Source organism: Hemitrygon akajei, chromosome 11 (genome assembly GCF_048418815.1).
Source record: "Hemitrygon akajei chromosome 11, sHemAka1.3, whole genome shotgun sequence".
Classification (NCBI taxonomy): Eukaryota; Metazoa; Chordata; class Chondrichthyes; order Myliobatiformes; family Dasyatidae; genus Hemitrygon; species Hemitrygon akajei.
The window spans coordinates 89,214,599-89,232,938 of NC_133134.1; the positions used below are offsets into that span (position 1 = coordinate 89,214,599).

General features: G+C 39.9%; 1 protein-coding gene across 1 annotated transcript in view; it reads right to left on the reverse strand.

The window, feature by feature from the left end:
• Positions 1-18,340, reverse strand: part of ctnnbl1 (catenin, beta like 1) — a 303,435-nt gene that overhangs the window by 48,994 nt on the left and 236,101 nt on the right. The window contains exons 13-15 of the mRNA XM_073061344.1: positions 10,870-10,950; positions 4,429-4,566; positions 3,700-3,772 (exon numbers count right to left, since the gene is read on the reverse strand). Coding sequence (XP_072917445.1) covers positions 3,700-3,772; positions 4,429-4,566; positions 10,870-10,950 — 292 coding nt within the window. The remainder of the gene's footprint in view (positions 1-3,699; positions 3,773-4,428; positions 4,567-10,869; positions 10,951-18,340) is intronic.

Sequence of the window (18,340 nt, forward strand, 5' to 3'; positions counted from 1 at the left end):
AAACAAGACTCAAGCATATAATCTATGCTGACATGCCAACTCCAGTGCTGAACAAGTGCTGCAATGTCAGGAACACTACCTCTTGGGTTTATTTTTAAATAGAAGGCCTGTCCAGATGCAGCACTTCTACAATGAGGAAGGGAGCGCTGGGTTCTCTTCAAAGCAATTATCTTTCAACCAACTAACTAACATATACTTAGATGCAATTTATTTTATATCTGTGAACATCAATTGATTATATAAAAAAACTACACTTCAAGAAATAACATTGGTAGTGAAGCACAAAGACATCCCTAGGGCGTGAGAAGGGAAACTGAATACAAATTCTCTTCCATGTAATCTTGGTCCATTGTGACTTATTTATTTAGAGATACAGCATGGTAACAGCCCCCTCTGGCCCAATGAGCCCACGCCACCGAAGTAGCTAATTAACTTACTAGCCAGTATGTCTTTGGAATGTGTAAACCGGAGCACCTGGAGGAAACCCACGTGATCACGGGGAGAATGTACAACTCCTTACTGACAGTAGTGCGAATTGAACCTGGTTGGCTGGTGTTGTGACAGCATTACACTAACTGCTATGCTACAATGCTGAGAGTCTTGGGCACATATGCCATAAAAAGAGAGTTCTCTTTTCTACAATATTCCTAAAAATGGTAAATTTTGGATGGAAAAAGAATTCAGTGGCAAAGACAAAGCAAAACTTTCTTTTGTTTCCTGCTATTTTCACTAAAATAATTGTGCTTAGAAAGCAAAAGGTTGAAAAACAAAGCAGAAGATTATCTTTATACTGAAACATAAGACATTCTGATTATGGAGCATGTTAAGGTGATTTGGTAATACATGATTCAAGTTTTGGATGCTCGATGAAACTATATTTGAATTGCTCTTTTGTGAATACTTGGATAAATATTTAAAATCTAAAATGTAGAACACAAACATCTTGTAATAATTTTAAAAGACATCAAGGACCCCCACCATCCAGGCCATGCTCTGTTCTTGCTGCTGCAATCTGGAAGGAGGTACTGAAGCCTTAGGTCTCACATTTCCAGATTCAGGAATCATTAGGCTCCTGAACCAGTGGGGATAGTTTCACTCACCACAACACTGTACTGATTCCACAAACTACGGACTTTCTTTCAAGGGCTCTATAACTCATGTTCTCCCCCCTCCCATATAGATACACATACATACATACATACATACACACACACACACACACAAACAACGAATAATAAATATATAATATGATAAAATTTGTTTTCTTTCTGTATTTGCACAGTTTGTTTTTTTGCACATTGGCTGCTTGTCTGTCTTTGCTGTTTTTCATTGATTCTATTTCTTTGTTCTTGATTAATTTATTGAAATACAGCACAGAGTAGGCTTTCCAGCCCTTTGAGCTGTGCCACCCAGCAACCTCCCAATTTAATCCCAGCCTAATCAGGGGGGTGTTTACAATGACCAATTAACCTGCCATCTGGTACTGGACTGAGGGAGGAAACCAGAGCATCTGGAGGAGACCAATGCAGTCACGGGGTGAACGTACAAACTCCTTACAGGCAGAGGAGGTCCACAAGAAAGGAATCTCAGGGTAGCATATTGCAACATTTATGCACTTTGATAGACATAGTAGGATGGCATTCCAAAAACATTGTTTTTAAGAAATAATTTACATTTAGAAATCTTTGGCTTTCTATAGATATGTGTTTTGAAACTGGAGTACAGATTCTCCTTGGAGAACGGAGTAACACTAAAGGGAACCAATTCCGTACTCTCAGAGTAAGAGCAGCTACTGTTTTAGAGCTGATTTCTGCACATTTGTCATGGGAGTGTGCTTCCATACATAGCTAGGGGACATAATAAAACAAACAAAAAGTTATTATGCTGCGAATGTGCAGTTAATGAACCCACAATCTATTACTCTTCAGCTCTGTCTCAAACATTATGCACTCCCTCTGGGCCCAAAGACTGTCAGAGTCACGGCTAAATGAGCCCAAATGCATGTAATATAAAACTACAAGTATCATTTGTACACAATATTCCAGTAAATAAGCTTACAGAGTAGTACGCTGTCCCAATGTAGGTTATCTATGCTTGATATTTTGTTGCATATAACAAACCAAAAATATCTTTTCCTGAAACACAATCTCATGCAAGAGACAGTAGCTATTTCTAATGCAATACTCAAAGATTAACTGAGACTCACTTAAGGATTGAAAAAATAATATATATTAGGCATTTACTGAAGAATCAACCTCTGTCCAGTTATTATACCACAACAGCCAAAGAATGCAACAAAATCCAGTCCCTTTTTAAAGAATTAATTCATTGAAATGCTCTTCAAATATTCCAGCAAGCTTGCGCAGTTTGAATTTGCTAAGTTACTGTGAGCAGATCATATGCACTTAAAGATAATCAAACACCAACCAGGAGCAAGATAAACTCATTTTAAATATCTAAAATGACATTTTATACAAATAGAGCTTTATTTATAGATTAAACATAAGAACTTCTGCCTGATGATCCTCTCCATAGATGCTGCCTGACCTGCTGCATTTTGAATCTATTTAAAGATTCAAGTCAACCCAATGGCTCAATCCCTGATTTTTCAAAATATTAATCCCACTTCCTTTGCAAACACTATCCCAACTGACAACATAAAGTGCATTAATGATTACATGCCCAAATGACCCCACAAAATCACAAATTAACAAGCCAAAGTACAAGCGGATTATGAAGATCTATTAAATAATCTCTATCAATCCATATTCAGCTAATTCGATTAGGTTATAAAATGTTCATATCAGAGATAGCAAATGTATTAGAATTAAACCGAACACAATGTTCTTTTCAATGGCAAACAAGGGCATTTCCACAACTGTACCTGGACCTCTAGGTAGAGGCCAATAATTTGAGCACCCTGCTGCCACCAAAAAAATCTTCAAATTTCTGACTGTAAACTTTAGAGAGGTCAGGCTGGCCACTGAGACAGAGCACATGAATCAGCCTATTGCCTCAAGTGCTGGATCACAGAATCAAATGAGCTCCTCAAAATGAGGCAGGTGTGCTCAACAGTTTTCATCCACACAACTTGTTTTTGAGAATTATAGATCAAAACATACATCCAATATCTTCTATACACCCAATTCAATATGCACAAATAAAAATGAATGAAAAAAATGATAGTCCTCTCAAATGAGGAAAAATTCTAAAATGCCATTTAGACAGACACATGAACATGCAGTGAATGGAAGGATCTGGATCATGTGCAGGTAAATGGGATTGGATTAATTTGGCATCATGGTTAGCACAGACATTGTGGGTTGAAGGACCTGTTCTAGCTTAACATGTTATTCAGCAATATTAATACAGACAACAATCTGATGAATATAATGTCACACTCTGGAATCACTGCCATATCATATCAAGCTGCAAGGAACATGTACAAAGTTAGGACATTCATTGTTGCCCTGATGCGAATATCCACTGTCAAAGTATGGTAATGTAGAATAATTTCTAATGACAAGTCATCAAATATGTAATTGGCATAACACTGATGAGCTCGAGGGAGGAATGTTTGTTCTTCTCAACAAGGGTAGCATTATTTATTATAGGAAAATATGGCATTTGTGGGCAGCTGTTCAGCCAATAGAAACATTTAGAATTAATGGCTTATATGCTGAACACTTTCAATCATACCTCTCAAGATATGTCGAACCACTTTGGTCGAACCACCTCGCATATTCAGAATCTGGTGCACACGCTGCTTTATCTAAAAACAAGCACAAAAAATCTCAGTACATTCCCTCCCCAGTTACAACTTGCTATCCAGTGCACTACTGTTCAAATCATTTTACTTTCCAGTGAACATATCAAATAATTCTTAAATTTGTAAACAAGAAAAGTTACCTAGTGTCAAAGCTGTGTAAATATTATTCTAAAATAGTTTTCTTATTGCTGGCATGTAATAGCTGTGATATTTGCTGGATGAAAATGGAGAAGATGAATGTGCTTTAGGTGAGTCAGATATCCAAGAAGTTGAAAAACTGGAATCTTACTGGAGGAGTAGGCTAATGGTTGTATCATCCTTAATGATTCCACTCTCAAACCTACAGGACTCTTATGGAATGGGCTGAACCCATTTAACAAAGAATAATGAATTTCACAGTTTGAAGCACAATTCCAATTAAGGATAAACAGAAAATAAATGTGCACAGACAAAACTCAAAACATTTGTGCCTCATAAATGCTTGCTAAGCACACTTGATTGTAGTTTTAGTTTTTCAGCGTTCACATGAAACAATGTATATGATCAATAACTTTCGAAAGTCAGCTTCAATTTCCCCATATACCATCAGCAATAAAAATGCGCTCATCACAGATATATTTGGGTATGAAGAATTTTTAGTGAATAGATTTTGAAATCACCTGAGGGATTCCAGCACTGCAGGTCTCCACCATAATGTAACAAACTAACTGAAGGACGAAGAGGCCAGCATCCAAACGCCTCAGGTAAAATTCATCTTCCATATCGTCATCAATTATTTCCCCTTGACGGACCATATCCTGGATAAACAAGGATAATAGCATAAACAAGAGTGTTGCATTTTCACTGACAGCAACAAAAACTGGAATTAACTGATTGACAAACCCAAAAGGAAGAGGCCTACCTCAGCAGCTTAAAATTATAAAAAGGAGAGATTTTAACATTTTTAAAAACATCAAATATTTCCAAACTAGAAGTTAATCAATACCAAAATAAATGATTATTTTCAACCATAAGCTGCAATAAAGGAATTTTTGTTCTGAGTAGTTTGATTCTTTCTAATTTAAAGGGAGAATACTTGCTTCACACTTTTTTTTGGAAAAAAGGCAAGTTATACATATCTACCTATAATATGGTACGATATTTAAAAATACCCAACATTAGTTAGTTTTCATGGAAATTATGAGCATATTTCAAAAATAATTATTGGTTGAGACACACTATCAGAACTTCCAAGATTATTATGGGCATTTAAAAAAGTAAGCATACTTACACACTTCAAAAGCAGTAAACACTTACAGGAAAAACACACACAAAATGCTGAAGGATCTCAGCAGGCCAGGCAGCATCTATGGAAAAAAGTACAGTTGACGTTTTGGGCCGAAACCCTTTTGCAGGACTGGAGAAAAGAAAGCTGAGGTGTAGATTTGAAAGGTGGAGGGAGGGGAGAGAGAAATGCCAGGCGATAAGTGAAACTTGGAGAGGTAGGGATGAAGCATAGAGCTAGGAAGTTGATTGGTGAAAGAGACAGAAGGCCATGGAAGAAAGAAGGAAGGGAATGGGAAGTGGAATTAAAATGGGTGGCCACTGGGAGATCATGCTTGTTCTGGCAGATGGAGCGTAGATGCTCGGTGAAGCGGTCTCCCAATCTACGTCGGGTCTCCGATATACAAGAGACCACACTGAGAGCAGCACACAGTATATGACCCCAACAGACTCATAGGTGAAGTGTCGCCTCACCTGGAAGGACTGTTTGGGGCCCTGAATGGTACTGAGGGAGGTGGTGTAGGGGCAGCTGTTCACCCATTTTAATTCCACTTCCCATCTCCATTCCACTATGTCTATCCATGGCCTCCTCCAGCATTTTGTGTGTGTTGCTCCAGATTTCCAGCATCTGCAGATTTTCTCTGTTTGTTAACATTTACAGGAATTCAGAATTGATCACTTTAGGATGTAAACAGGTATATATAATTCTTTACCTCTTCAATGCATTGATTGTACCTGAATCCACCATTTCCTCTGGCAGCTCATTGGTCCACATCAACTGTTTTGCCCATCTACTCTAATCCTATTTGCCATATTAGTTCTTGTACCCTTCTATGCCTTACCTATTGAAGTTCTTGTCGAAATGCCTCATAAATGTTGTGATTGTACTGATTCCATCACCTCCTCTGGCAGACCAATCACGAATATCAGTTATTACGTGTAATTATTTCCCTGGTTACTTAAGGTAGTTACAGCCGGTGTTAATGGGGACAAGCTCCCACTACCTATAAAATGCTCTCAATGGCATGTGCCTTAAATAGCTTCTAACAACCAAGTCCAGCTCCTGACCTTCACGTTTGGCTTGGCTACTAAACCTGGCAGAACTTTTTCTACCGAAGGAGAAGGGGCAAAGATGGATTACAAAGATGTCTTAAAACGAGTCGTTTTGGACAGATACGGCTCGTCAACCATGGTTAGCAGCTCACCTAGGAGAAGGGAAAACTGACCTCAATCTTCCACTCTCTTGTAGCTATACCCACTTACTGGGAAAGCTTCAGGAGCAAACCCCCCCGGGAAAAATCCAGAGTTAGAGTCCCGAAGGCAGTTCTATATTGAGTTCAACACTGACTGGCAACTCCTGCGACACTGGTGGTACCAAACTTTATTTATTGACCTTTGCTGTTCTTTTGGGTTCATCAGATGTGTGGTGAGGGGAAGCCTCAATATTATACTGCTCAGGTTTGCATATCTAGACAGTTAGGATACATCATCCATGGCTGACCCTGATTGACAGAGGCCTCACAAATATTCCCTTGTAAAATTCCTCCTTCAGACCTTACACTAATTGTTTATCATATCTCTACCATGACAAAAAGATGTTAATTACTTACCCTAACTATTCCTCTTAATTTTGTATATCTCTATCAGGTCACCTCTCGTTTCCTCCAGGGATAACAAACCCAGTCTATTCAATCTCTCTCCATTAGTGAAATCCTCCAATCCAGGCAACATCCTGGTGAATCTTTTCTGCATTTTCTTCAGCATAATACCCTCTTCCTATAATGTGACCAGATCTCCACACAGTAGCCAAACGAGTATTTCTTGTTATGATATAACATTCTAACAGTTCTATTCTATGCATTAAGCTTCTGTCTACGTTTGCTACTTTCAGAGATCTCTTTACTATGTGCTTTTATTAAAATCCAAATAGACTTTTTAACATGGCACTGAAATGTCCCAATACTTACAGTCCTTTAGATTAATTAATGACTCTTAAACATTGTTACTTTTATGGAGGTACTACTGAGTAAAGAACTATCATAAGATCCAGTCAAAACAGCAATTTCAACATGTTTAAAAACCAATTAAAACAGTTTCTGTAAAATGAAAAATACAAAAATACTGAAGAATGAATGATAAATAAAAACTGAAATAAATGTTGAATCTGAAATTGAGGTGACTGATGTAGTAAGGAGTTAACAAGAAATATTCAGTCGGTTATGCCTCAAATCTTCCCACTTAATAAAGAACAGTTAAAAGGCAAAAGGTTAACTTATTATCAAAGTATACAACTCTGAAATTCTTCTTCTCCAGACAGCCACGAAACCAAGAAAGAAAAGAAAGGCTGTACGAACACCAACCTCCAAATCCCTCCCCCCCACAAAAAAAAAACAAAAAAATTACTGGCACATCAAACCTTCCCTGCACACACAAAGCAAAAGATTGGGCAAAAAACAGAATATAAAATACCATCATACGGAAAAAATGTTTAGTTTAAGTCTACATCCAAAATGCAGAAAACCTGGGTAACATTCTCTGGCAGACCACACAGGCTTCCCTCTTTGGCAGCATAGCGACCTCACCAGCAATCAAAAGATATTTTCTTTAAAAACATACCCTTGGCCTAGAAATTTAATTGCATAGTTGTTTTTCTCGTGGCAGTGCAATCCCATTGCACACTATTTAGGTTATGAAACATGATAGTTACTTGATGGGTTGTATCTTACTGGCTCCATACGCATTAAAAAGAAGTAGCATAGGTAGTATAACATCAATCATCTAAACACGTTCATTTGATGGCAAATCAGGGCACATTTAAGATTGTAACACACAATACAGCACTAAATACATGAAGAAAACCAGATCTGAACAAGAAGAAATAAATAATCTTCCGGAAATAGTAGGGGTCTGAGGGTCTAGTGAGATGGAGGAACTGAGGGAAGTACATGTTAGTAGGGAAGTGGTGTTAGGTAAATTGAAGGGATTAAAGGCAGATAAATCTCCAGGGCCAGATGGTCTGCATCCCAGAGTGCTTAAGGAAGTAGCCCAAGAAATAGTGGATGCATTAGTGATAATTTTCAAAACTCTTTAGATTCTGGATTAGTTCTTGAGGATTGGAGGGTGGCTAATGTAACCCCACTTTTTAAAAAACGAGGGAGTGAGAAACCAGGTAATTATAGACTGGTTAGCTTGACATCGGTGGTGGGGAAAATGCTAGAGTCAGTTATCAAAGATGTGATAACAGCACATTTGGAAAGTGGTGAAATCATTGGACAAAGTCAGCATGGATTTGTGAAAGGAAAATCATGTCCGATGAATCTTATAGAATTTTTTGAGGTTGTAACTAGTAGAGTGGATAGGGGAGAACCAGTGGATGTGGTATATTTGGATTTTCAAAAGGCTTTTAACAAGATCCTACACAGGAGGTTAGTGTGCAAACTTAAAGCACATGGTATTCGGGGTATGGTATTAATGTGGATAGAGAATTGGTTGGCAGACAAGATGCAAAGAGTGAGAATAAACGGGACCTTCTCAGAATGGCAGGCAGTGACTAGTGGGGTACCGCAAGGCTCAGTGCTGGGACCCCAGTTGTTTACAATATATATTAATGATTTAGACGAGGGAATTAAATGCAGCATCTCCAAGTTTGCGGATGACACGAAGCTGGGCGGCACTGTTAGCTGTGAGGAGGATGCTAAGAGGATGCAGGGTGACTTGGATAGGTTAGGTGAGTGGGCAAATTCACGGCAGATGCAATTTAATGCGGATAAATGTGAGGTTATCCACTTTGTTGGCAAGAACAGGAAAACAGATTATTATCTGAATGGTGGCCGATTAGGAAAAGGGGAGGTGCAACGAGACCTGGGTGTCATTGTACACCAGTCATTGAAAGTGGGCATGCAGGTACAGCAGGCAGTGAAAAAGATGAATGGTATGTTGGCATTCATAGCAAGAGGATTCGAGTACAGGAGCAGGGAGGTTCTACTGCAGTTGTACAAGGCCTTGGTGAGACCACACTGGAGTATTGTGTGCAGTTTTGGTCCCCTAATCTGAGGAAAGACATTCTTGCCATAGAGGGAGTACAAAGAAGGTTCACCAGATTGATTCCTGGGATGGCAGGACTTTAACATGAAGACTGGATCGACTAGGCTTACACTCGCGGGAATTTAGAAGATTGAGGGGGGGATCTTATTGAAACATATACAAAAAGGGATTGGACAGGCTAGATGCAGGAAGATTGTTCCTGATGTTGGGGAAGTCCAGAACGAGGGGTCACAGTTTAAGGATAAAGGGGAAGCCTTTTAGGACCGAGATGAGGAAAAACTTCTTCACACAGAGAGTGGTGAATCTGTGGAATTCTCTGTCACAGGAAACAGTTGAGGCCAGTTCATTGGCTATATTTAAGAAGGAGTTAGATATGGCCCTTGTGGCTAAAGGGATCAGGGGATATGGAGAGAAAGCAGGTATAGGGTTCTGAGTTGGATGATCAGCCATGATCATACTGAATGGTGGTGCAGGCTCGAAGGGCCGAATGGCCTACTCCTGCACCTATTTTCTATGTTTCTAAGAATGTTATTCTCTCTTCACTACCTTGCCTTATTGCCAAGCTGATGGATTCATAACTGACTAGAAGTGTACTTGCAATTGCACTGAAGAGATTGTATTTATGGGTGAAGGCAATGGCTAGGCTTCACTATTGGAGGTTTTGTGACTTGCAGATAACCAGGAACAGGAAGTCTGGACAAAATACAATGTACAGTAATGTATCTACAAACTAAGAATTTCAAAACAGAGTCCGACATCGTGGTAGCTGGACTTCAAAATATTTGAAGTTGAAGGACAAAATGTCTCTGAATTGTTGGCTTTCACATCAGTGGCAGATTCCAGATTTTACAGAATACAGTCCACAGCTGCATTTCAGACATTATAGAAGAATAACAGTTCTGGGAAGGGAGTTCTTCCCTTTTACTTCAAGCAGACAATATCAAGCAGTGTAGGAGCATGAGCCTGCCCAATCTGCAGGCTTCGTGAAGGTTCAGTATATGGCACAAGGCATTCTAATAGTCAGTGCATCACTCAGGAATCTTGCACAACTTCTTTATTCTAAGGCTATCTATTGTGCACATAAAATTTCAGCTTTCTTGTCACTGTTAGATTGTACTCGTAAACATGGATTTCATCCTGAATCCACAGACTCAGTGGCTCTTGAATCTGGTGTGCAAGCAAAGAGGACTCTGACAGATCAGGGGGAAGTCTCGCAAGATTTCTCATTCTGAGATGTTGAATAACTCCATTACTTTGCTACATTGCAGAGACATTTGGATTCTGTTGTTTTCATTATCATTACTGTGAGCAAGCTGGAAATCAGCCTGGTTAAAATCACTGACTTCCATTTTAAAAATGAAGTCTGTCATTGTGGCTGGAAAAATTGCAAGGACACATGCAAGGCGGATTACTTTGCATCAGGCAAGATCTCAATAGGCTTTTCTTCTCCTATGGACTTCATATTTTATTTTATCTTATGATTGTGGTCAAAAACAGTGACCACACTTTTCTCATGAACAGTGAATATTCAATTATCATTGCGAATGGTAATCCTGAACTTTGCTACAAGCAACCTAATTTCTTATGACTCCTTTCCATGGTGTTAGACAATTACTAATAAAAGTTGCACTTTATTCTTATCAATAATTTTATTTTGATCACCCCATGCAAATGTCTTCATGAAACGCCAGTCTAATTTTGTTAAGCTCCTAAGATCAAATGCAACTAGTTGTTAAGTCAGAGATTACCAAAAAGGTTTGCAAGAAATGCATAAAGGTTTTGCTAATGCATACATGTTTTTCTCCTTCAATCTTCTTGTCAGCTATCTGCACAGCTTCCAGATACTTAAAATGCAGCTCCATCAGTCGATCGACCTATAAGAAACATAAATAGCTATCAATCTATGACCACACAACCCTGCAATATGCAAGAACCCAATTTAGCTATGACTTTCCATAGGATAGCAGTTCATGACTAGACGCAGCCTTGGCTGAAGGAAACAACCAGATTTTATAAATGTGAATTTATTGTGACAGTGCAGCATGTGTTGGCAATGAACAAATTGCAAACAAATTTCACCTTTTTTCTTGACTGAGTCCCATAATAATGTGACCACAGGAAGTGATGAAGGGAATGATTAAGTTTCAGCAATCTACCTTGGCCCTAAGAAAACATTAACACTATCAAGGAATTTCTGTAGCAGTGACAGCACTGATTCAGACCTTCAACTTGGGCAATAGAATTGTGTTGGCTTTATTAATTATTAAAACATTTTGTGAGAGTTAGGAAGTGGAAAGGAAAGAAGACAGGGAGGAAGGAAGACCCCCTAGGTGGGGTATGTCCTCAACTATGCACAAAATGGATAGTCTTTTGAAATTCTTGTCCATATCCATTTCATACTCAACACCAAAATGGCCTAATTCTGCTCCTGTCTTATGGCCTCATGTTCATTTGGTCAATACAAATTGGCACTGATGGTATAAATTGCCATTATTTCAGTGACAAACCAGACAACATTGTGTTTAATGACATAAAGAAAACTAAACAAAGCCAGATAAGAAAGGATCCTTTAAAACAACTTGCAGAAGCTTATTTTAAGAATTAATAGAGTAAAAATTTCAGCCCCGACCTTAAATTTTTCAATAACATTGGGCAATGATCTTGTATTAATACTAGGAACAGGCAATTATTACTATGTTACAGCAAATCACTTAGTAATGTGTAACTACATTTCAAATATACTATTAAAACAATGTACGCAGTTAGCATTTATGCACACATAAATAATATCATTATATCTGAAAGTGCAGTGTAATGACCATATGTTAAAGGTATTTTTCCTTTGATATTCAACCACTTCAGATTGCTCATTTCTGTTGGTAATACACACTTTTAAAAGAAACTACCCTTTCAAAGATGAAGAACGACAAGATGATGCTAAGTAGATTAGATCACATCTCTTTCAGTACTGAAGTGTACAGGAATATAAACAAGGAAATCAGGAAGCACTGTTGTTGAAAGGTCCACAAATATATTCAAACATGTCAACACCTTCCTTGTCTTCAATAAATTTTTAAGAATACATCCATTTCATTATTAGAGATTGGAAGGAGCTAAATACAATTGACCATAGGATCATAAAATACAAGAGCAGAATTAGGTCATTTGGCCCATTGAATCTACTCCGCCATTTCATCCTGGCTGATCCAATTTTCCTCTCAACTTTTCAATGTCTGGCCTTCTCCAATCAATAATCTATTGACTTCTGCCTTAAATATACATAAAGACATGGTCTTTGCAGCTGCCTGTGGCAAAGAATTCCACAGATTCACCACTCTCTGGTTAAAGAAATTCCTCCTCATCTCCATTCTAAAAGGACACCCCACTATCCTGAGGCTGTGCTCTCTGGTCTCAGACTCTTTCACCACAGGAAACATCCTGTCTGCAGCCACTCCAACAAGACCTTTCACCATTCGATAGGTTTAAAAGACATAACCCCTCATTTTTCTAAATTATACTGAATACATGCCCTGACCCATCAAACTCTCTTCATTATGACAAACCACTCATACCTGGAATCATTTTAGTGAACCTCCGTTGAACGTTCTCCAGCTTCAGCGCATCTTTTCTAAGATAAGGGGCCCAAAACTTCTCATAATACTCCAAGTGAGGCCTCACCAGTGCTTTATAGTCTCAACATTACATCCTTGCTTTTATATTTTAATCTTCTTGAAATGAATGCTAAATATTGCATTTGCCTTTCTCACCACAGACTCACCCTGCAAATTAACCTTTAGGGAATACTATACAAGAACTATCAAGTCACTTTGTCCCTCAGTTTTTTGTATTTTCTCTCCATTTAGAAAAAAGTCAACCTTTTCACTTCTTCTACCGAAGTGCATGACCATACACTTTCTGACACTGTATTCCATCTGCCATTTTTTTTTTGCCCATTCTCTTATCTGTCTAAGTCCTTCTGCAACACACACAATATGCTGGAGGAACTCAGCAGGCCAGGTAGCATCTAGGAAAAGAGTACAGTTGACGTTTTTGGCCGAAACCCTTTGGCAGGACTGGAGAAAAAAAAGCTGAGGAGTAGATTTAAAAGGTGCGGGGAGCAGAGAGAGAAACACAAGGTGATAGGTGAAACCTGAAGGAGGAGGGGTTGAAGTAAAGAGCTGGGAATTAAATTGGTAAAAGAGACAGAAGGCCATGGAAGAAAAGGGGTAGGAGCACCAGAGGGAGGTGATGGGCGGGCTAGGAGATAAAGCGAGAGAGGGAAAAGGGATGGGAAATGATGAAGGAGAGTGGGGTGGGAGGGTGGGGGCATTACTGGAAGTTTAAGAAATTGATGTTCATGCCATCAAGTTGGAGGATGTGGATAGACATATTGGAATGGGAAGTGGAAGCGGAATTAAAATGGGTGGCCATTGGATGATCTCGATTTTCAGGTGGATGGGGCCTAGGCGATCGGCGAAGCGGTCTCCCAATCTACGTCGGGTCTCACCAATATATGAAGCCACACTGGGAGCACCGGACACAGTATATGACCCCAACAGACTGAGATGTGAAATGTTGCCTCACCTGTAAGGACTGTTTAGGACCCAGACTGGTAGTGAGCGAGGAGGAGTAGGAGCAGGTGTAGCACTTGTTCTGCTTGCAAGGATAAGTGCCAGGTGGGAGATCAGTAAGGAGGAACGAATGGATGATGGAGTTGAGCAGGGAGTGATCCCTGTAGAAAGCAGTAAGTGGGGGAGTGGGTGGTGGGGTAGAGGGGAAGATGTGCATGGTGGTGGGATCCCATTGGAGATGGCAGAAGTTTCGGAGAATTATGTGCTGGACGCAGAGGATGGTGGGGTGGTATGTGAGGACAAGAAGAATCCTATCCCGGGTAGGGTGGCGGGAGGATGGAGTAAGAGCAGTACACAACATCAACCAGTTCTCCTTTGTCTATCCTGCTTGTTACTTCTTCAAAGACTCACAGATCTATCCAGCAAAATTTACCCTTGAGGAAACCCTGCTCATTATGGCCTATTTTATCATTTGGCTCCAAGTACCCAGAGTCCTTATCCTTAATAATCGACTTCAACACCTTCCCAACCACTGAGGTCAGACTAACTGGCCTATAGTTTCCTTTCTTCTGTCTCTCTCCCTTCTTGAAGAGTGGAGTGACATTTGCAATTTTCCAGTCTTCTAGAACCATCCAGAAACTAGTGCTTCTTGAAAGATCATTACTAATTCTTCCACAATCTCTTCAGCCACGTCTTTCCGAACCCTGGGTGTACACCATCTGGTCCAGCTAACTTAACTACCTTCTGACCTTTCAATTTCCCAAGAACCTTCTCTCTAGTTATGGTAACCACACTTTTCATGAACCCTGACATTTCACTATACTGCTAGTGTATTTTACTGTGAAGACTGAAGTGAAATACTTGTTCAGGGTGTCTGCCTTTTCATTGTCCCCCATTACTACCTCTCCAGCATTGTTATCCAGCATTCTGATATCTACTCTTGCTTCTCTTTTACACTTTAAGTATCTGAAGAAACATTTGGTATCCTCTTTAATATTATTGGACAGCTTACTTTTGTATTCCATCTCTACTTCCTTAATGATATTTTTAGTTGCCTTTTGTTGGTTTTTAAAAGCTTCCAAATCTTCTAATTTTCTACTAATTTTTGCTCAATTATATGCCTACTTTTTGGCATTTATGTTGGCTTTGACTTCTCTTGTTAGCCACGGTTATGTTTTCCTTCCTTTAGAATACTTCTTTCTCTTTGGGATATACATACCCTGTAGCTTCCAAATTGCTTTCATTGCTTTCAGAAATTCCAGCTATTGTTGCTCTGCCATTATCCCTGCCAGTGTTATTTTCTGATCAATTCTAGCCAACTCCTCTCTTATGTAACTCCCTATACTTCACTGTAATACTGATACATCTGATTAAGTTATCTTTCTCAAATTTATGGATGAATCATTTACCCTTAAGGGTTCTTTTACCTGAAACTCATTGATCAATTCTGGTTCATTGCACAACACCCAATCCAGAATAGCTGATTCTCCAGTAGGCTCAATACGAGTTGCTCTAAAAAGCCATCTCATAGGCACTCTAGATATCCTGGATATCCAGCACCAACCTGATTTTCCTCATCTACCTGCATATTGAAGTCCCCCATGATTATTGTGATATTACCCTTTTGGCATGCATTTCCTATCTCGCATTGTAATTTGTACACCACATCCTTAGTACTGTTTGGGGGTCTGTATACAACTCCCATCAGGGTCTTTTTACACTTGCAGTTCCTTAGCTTTATCCACAATGATTCAGCACCTTCTGATCCTACGTCACCTCTTTCCAATGACTTGATTTCATTTTTTACCAACAGAACAATGGTACCCCTCTGCCTTCTTGCCTGCATGTGTATCCTTGGACATTAAGCTCCCAGCTATAATCTTCTTTCAGCCATGATTCAGTGATACCTACAACATCATACCTGCCAACCGGCAACTGTGCTGCAAGTTCATCTACCTTCTTCTGCATACTGTGCACATTCAAATATACCACCTTCAGTCCTGTATTCACCTTTTTTCAATTTTCTTTGCCTTTTCTGTTGCAACTCTAAGTTTCAATTTGTTGAATGTGGTTATACATTGACAGACAAAAAGGGCAATATTGATTTTAGAACTTGGAAAAAAGATAATTCAAGACAAAGATGTTGGTGGGCCCTGCTAATACCAAGAGCATTTAAAGTATAAATGTACTGTACAAAAACAATATTGTGAGTATTTCTCAGAAGTATTTATGTTTTATAAAGCCTAAAGTATTAAAAAAAATCCTAGAAATTCAGTTTTAAATATTTGGTAAGTAGGCTGACACCTGCTTTGAACTGAGGAATCCTGAAGAAAATTAATATTAAATAATTTCTCGTGAGTTTTGAGTTATATTGAATAGGTGTTTTTAGTTATAACATTTAATTTTACTTATTTGGCTCTGGATTCTGCCAAAAACTCTATCGTAACATAGAGTAATTCTGCTGCCTAAGCAGCAAGTTGCTCCATGCATCCACAATCAAGTGTTTTCAGTAAAAGGTATACCATTCAAATTGACCTTTTGTTCTGGAGCATGCTTGGCTTCTTAAGTGTTTCAACCATATCTATCCAGGCCATAATGGGAGTTCCAGTGCACTCCTTTTAAGTCATTCATATTATGAACAAGGATTGAGTGATTGCTCTATAGCCATTGTGTTGTTTTTAATTAAGCCCATAGTAGGTAAAGAGTGGTTGTAGATGGGTCATATTCTGTATGGAGTTTGGTGACCATGGTGTGCTTTGGGGATCTGTTCTGGGATCCCTTCTCTTTGGGATTTTTATAAATGACCTCAATGAGGAAGTGGAGGGATGGGTTAGTAAATTTGCTGATGACATAAAGGTTGGAGTGTTGTGGATAGTGTGGAGGGCTGTCAGAGGTTACAGCAGGACATCAGTAAGATGCAAAACTGAGCTGAGAAGTGGCAGATGGAGTTCAACCCAGAAAAGTGTGAGGTGGTTCATTTTGGTAGGTCAAATATGATGGGGAATACAGTATTAATGGTAGCGTAGAGGATCAGAGGGATCTTGGGGTCTGTGTCCACAGGGCACTCAAAGCTGCTGCACAGATTGACTGTGTGGTTAACAAGGCATATGGTGTACTGGCCTTCATCAATCGTGGGATTGAGTTCAAGAGCCGAGAAGAATATTACAGCTGTATAGGACCCTGGTCAGATGCCCCTTGGAGTACTGTGCTCAATTCTTGTCACCTCACTACAGGAAGGTTGTGGAAACTATGGAAAGGGTGCAGAGGAGATTTACAAGGATGTTGCCTGGATGGGGGAGGCGAGCACACCTTACGAGAATAGGTTGAGTGAACTTGGCCTTTCTCCTTGGAGCTACAGAGGATGAGAGGTGACCTGATAGAGGTGTCTAAGATGATGAGGGACACTGACCATGTGGATAGCCAGAGGCTTCTTCCCAAGGCTCAAATGGCTAACACGAGAAAGCACAGTTTCAAGGTGCTTGGAAGTAGGTACAGAGAAGATGTCAGGGTAAGTTTTTTATGCAGAGAGTGGTGATTGTGTGGAATAGGCTGCCGTCGACTGTGGTGGAGGCGGATACGATAGGCTCTTTTAAGAGGCTCCTGGATAAGCACATAGAGCTTAGAAAAATAGAGGGCTATGGGTAAACCTAGGTAATTTCTAAAGTAAGTACATGTTCGGCACAGCATTGTGGGCCAAAGGGCCTGTACTGTACTGTGGGTTTTCTATGTTTCTATGTAACTCATAATGTTGACTGCAATTTTGCCCTATCAACAGCCTCTACTCACTACACATTGCTTCAATTTGTAAACCAGCTACCTAGTCTTCAGCAATATCACCTGCCTTTCCTCTGATACGGCTTGCATTGAAATACATGCAGCTCAGGACACCAGTTGCACCATGTTCAACCCTTTGATTCTTAATTTTGGCTGAGGTCTTACCAACATCTGCTCCACAACCTGTCCACTAACTGTTCTAGCAGTCTGGTTCCCAACCCCTCCAACTTTAACAAACCTTCCAGCCAGGATATTAGGCCCCCTCCAGTTCAGATGCAAACCGTCCCTTCTGTACAGGTCCCAGCTTCTCTGGAAGAAAGCTCAATGATCCAAAAATCTTATGCCCTCCCTCCTACCCCAACACTTTGGGACCAAGTTCTGGCCTCATTAGTACTTGGCTCAGGCAGCAATCCTGAAATCACAAACCTGGAGGTCCTGTCCTTTAACTTAGCACCTAACTCCCTTTGCAGAACCTCGTCAGTCATCCTAATCATGTCATTGGTACCTACATGGACCACAACTTCTAGCTGTTCCCCCCGCTACTTCAGAATTAGACTTGATCCGAAATATCCAGCACCCCTGGTGTCCAGGAGGCAACATACCATCTGGGAATCTTGTTCTCACCCACAGAACCTCCTATCTGTTCCCCCAACTAATGTCTCCCCTATCATCACAGCATGCCTCTTCTTCCCTCTTCCCTTCTGAGCCACAGAGGCAGACAGTATCAGAGACCCGACCACTGTGACTTTCCTCGTTGGGTCATTACCCCACCCCCTCAATAGTATCCAAAGTGATATACCTGTTGTTGAGGGGGATGGCCAGAGGGGTACTCTGCACAGGCTCCTTAACCCCTTTCCCCTTCCTGTGTCCTGCACCCTGGGTGTAACTACCTCTCTATATGTCCTAACTATCACCATTT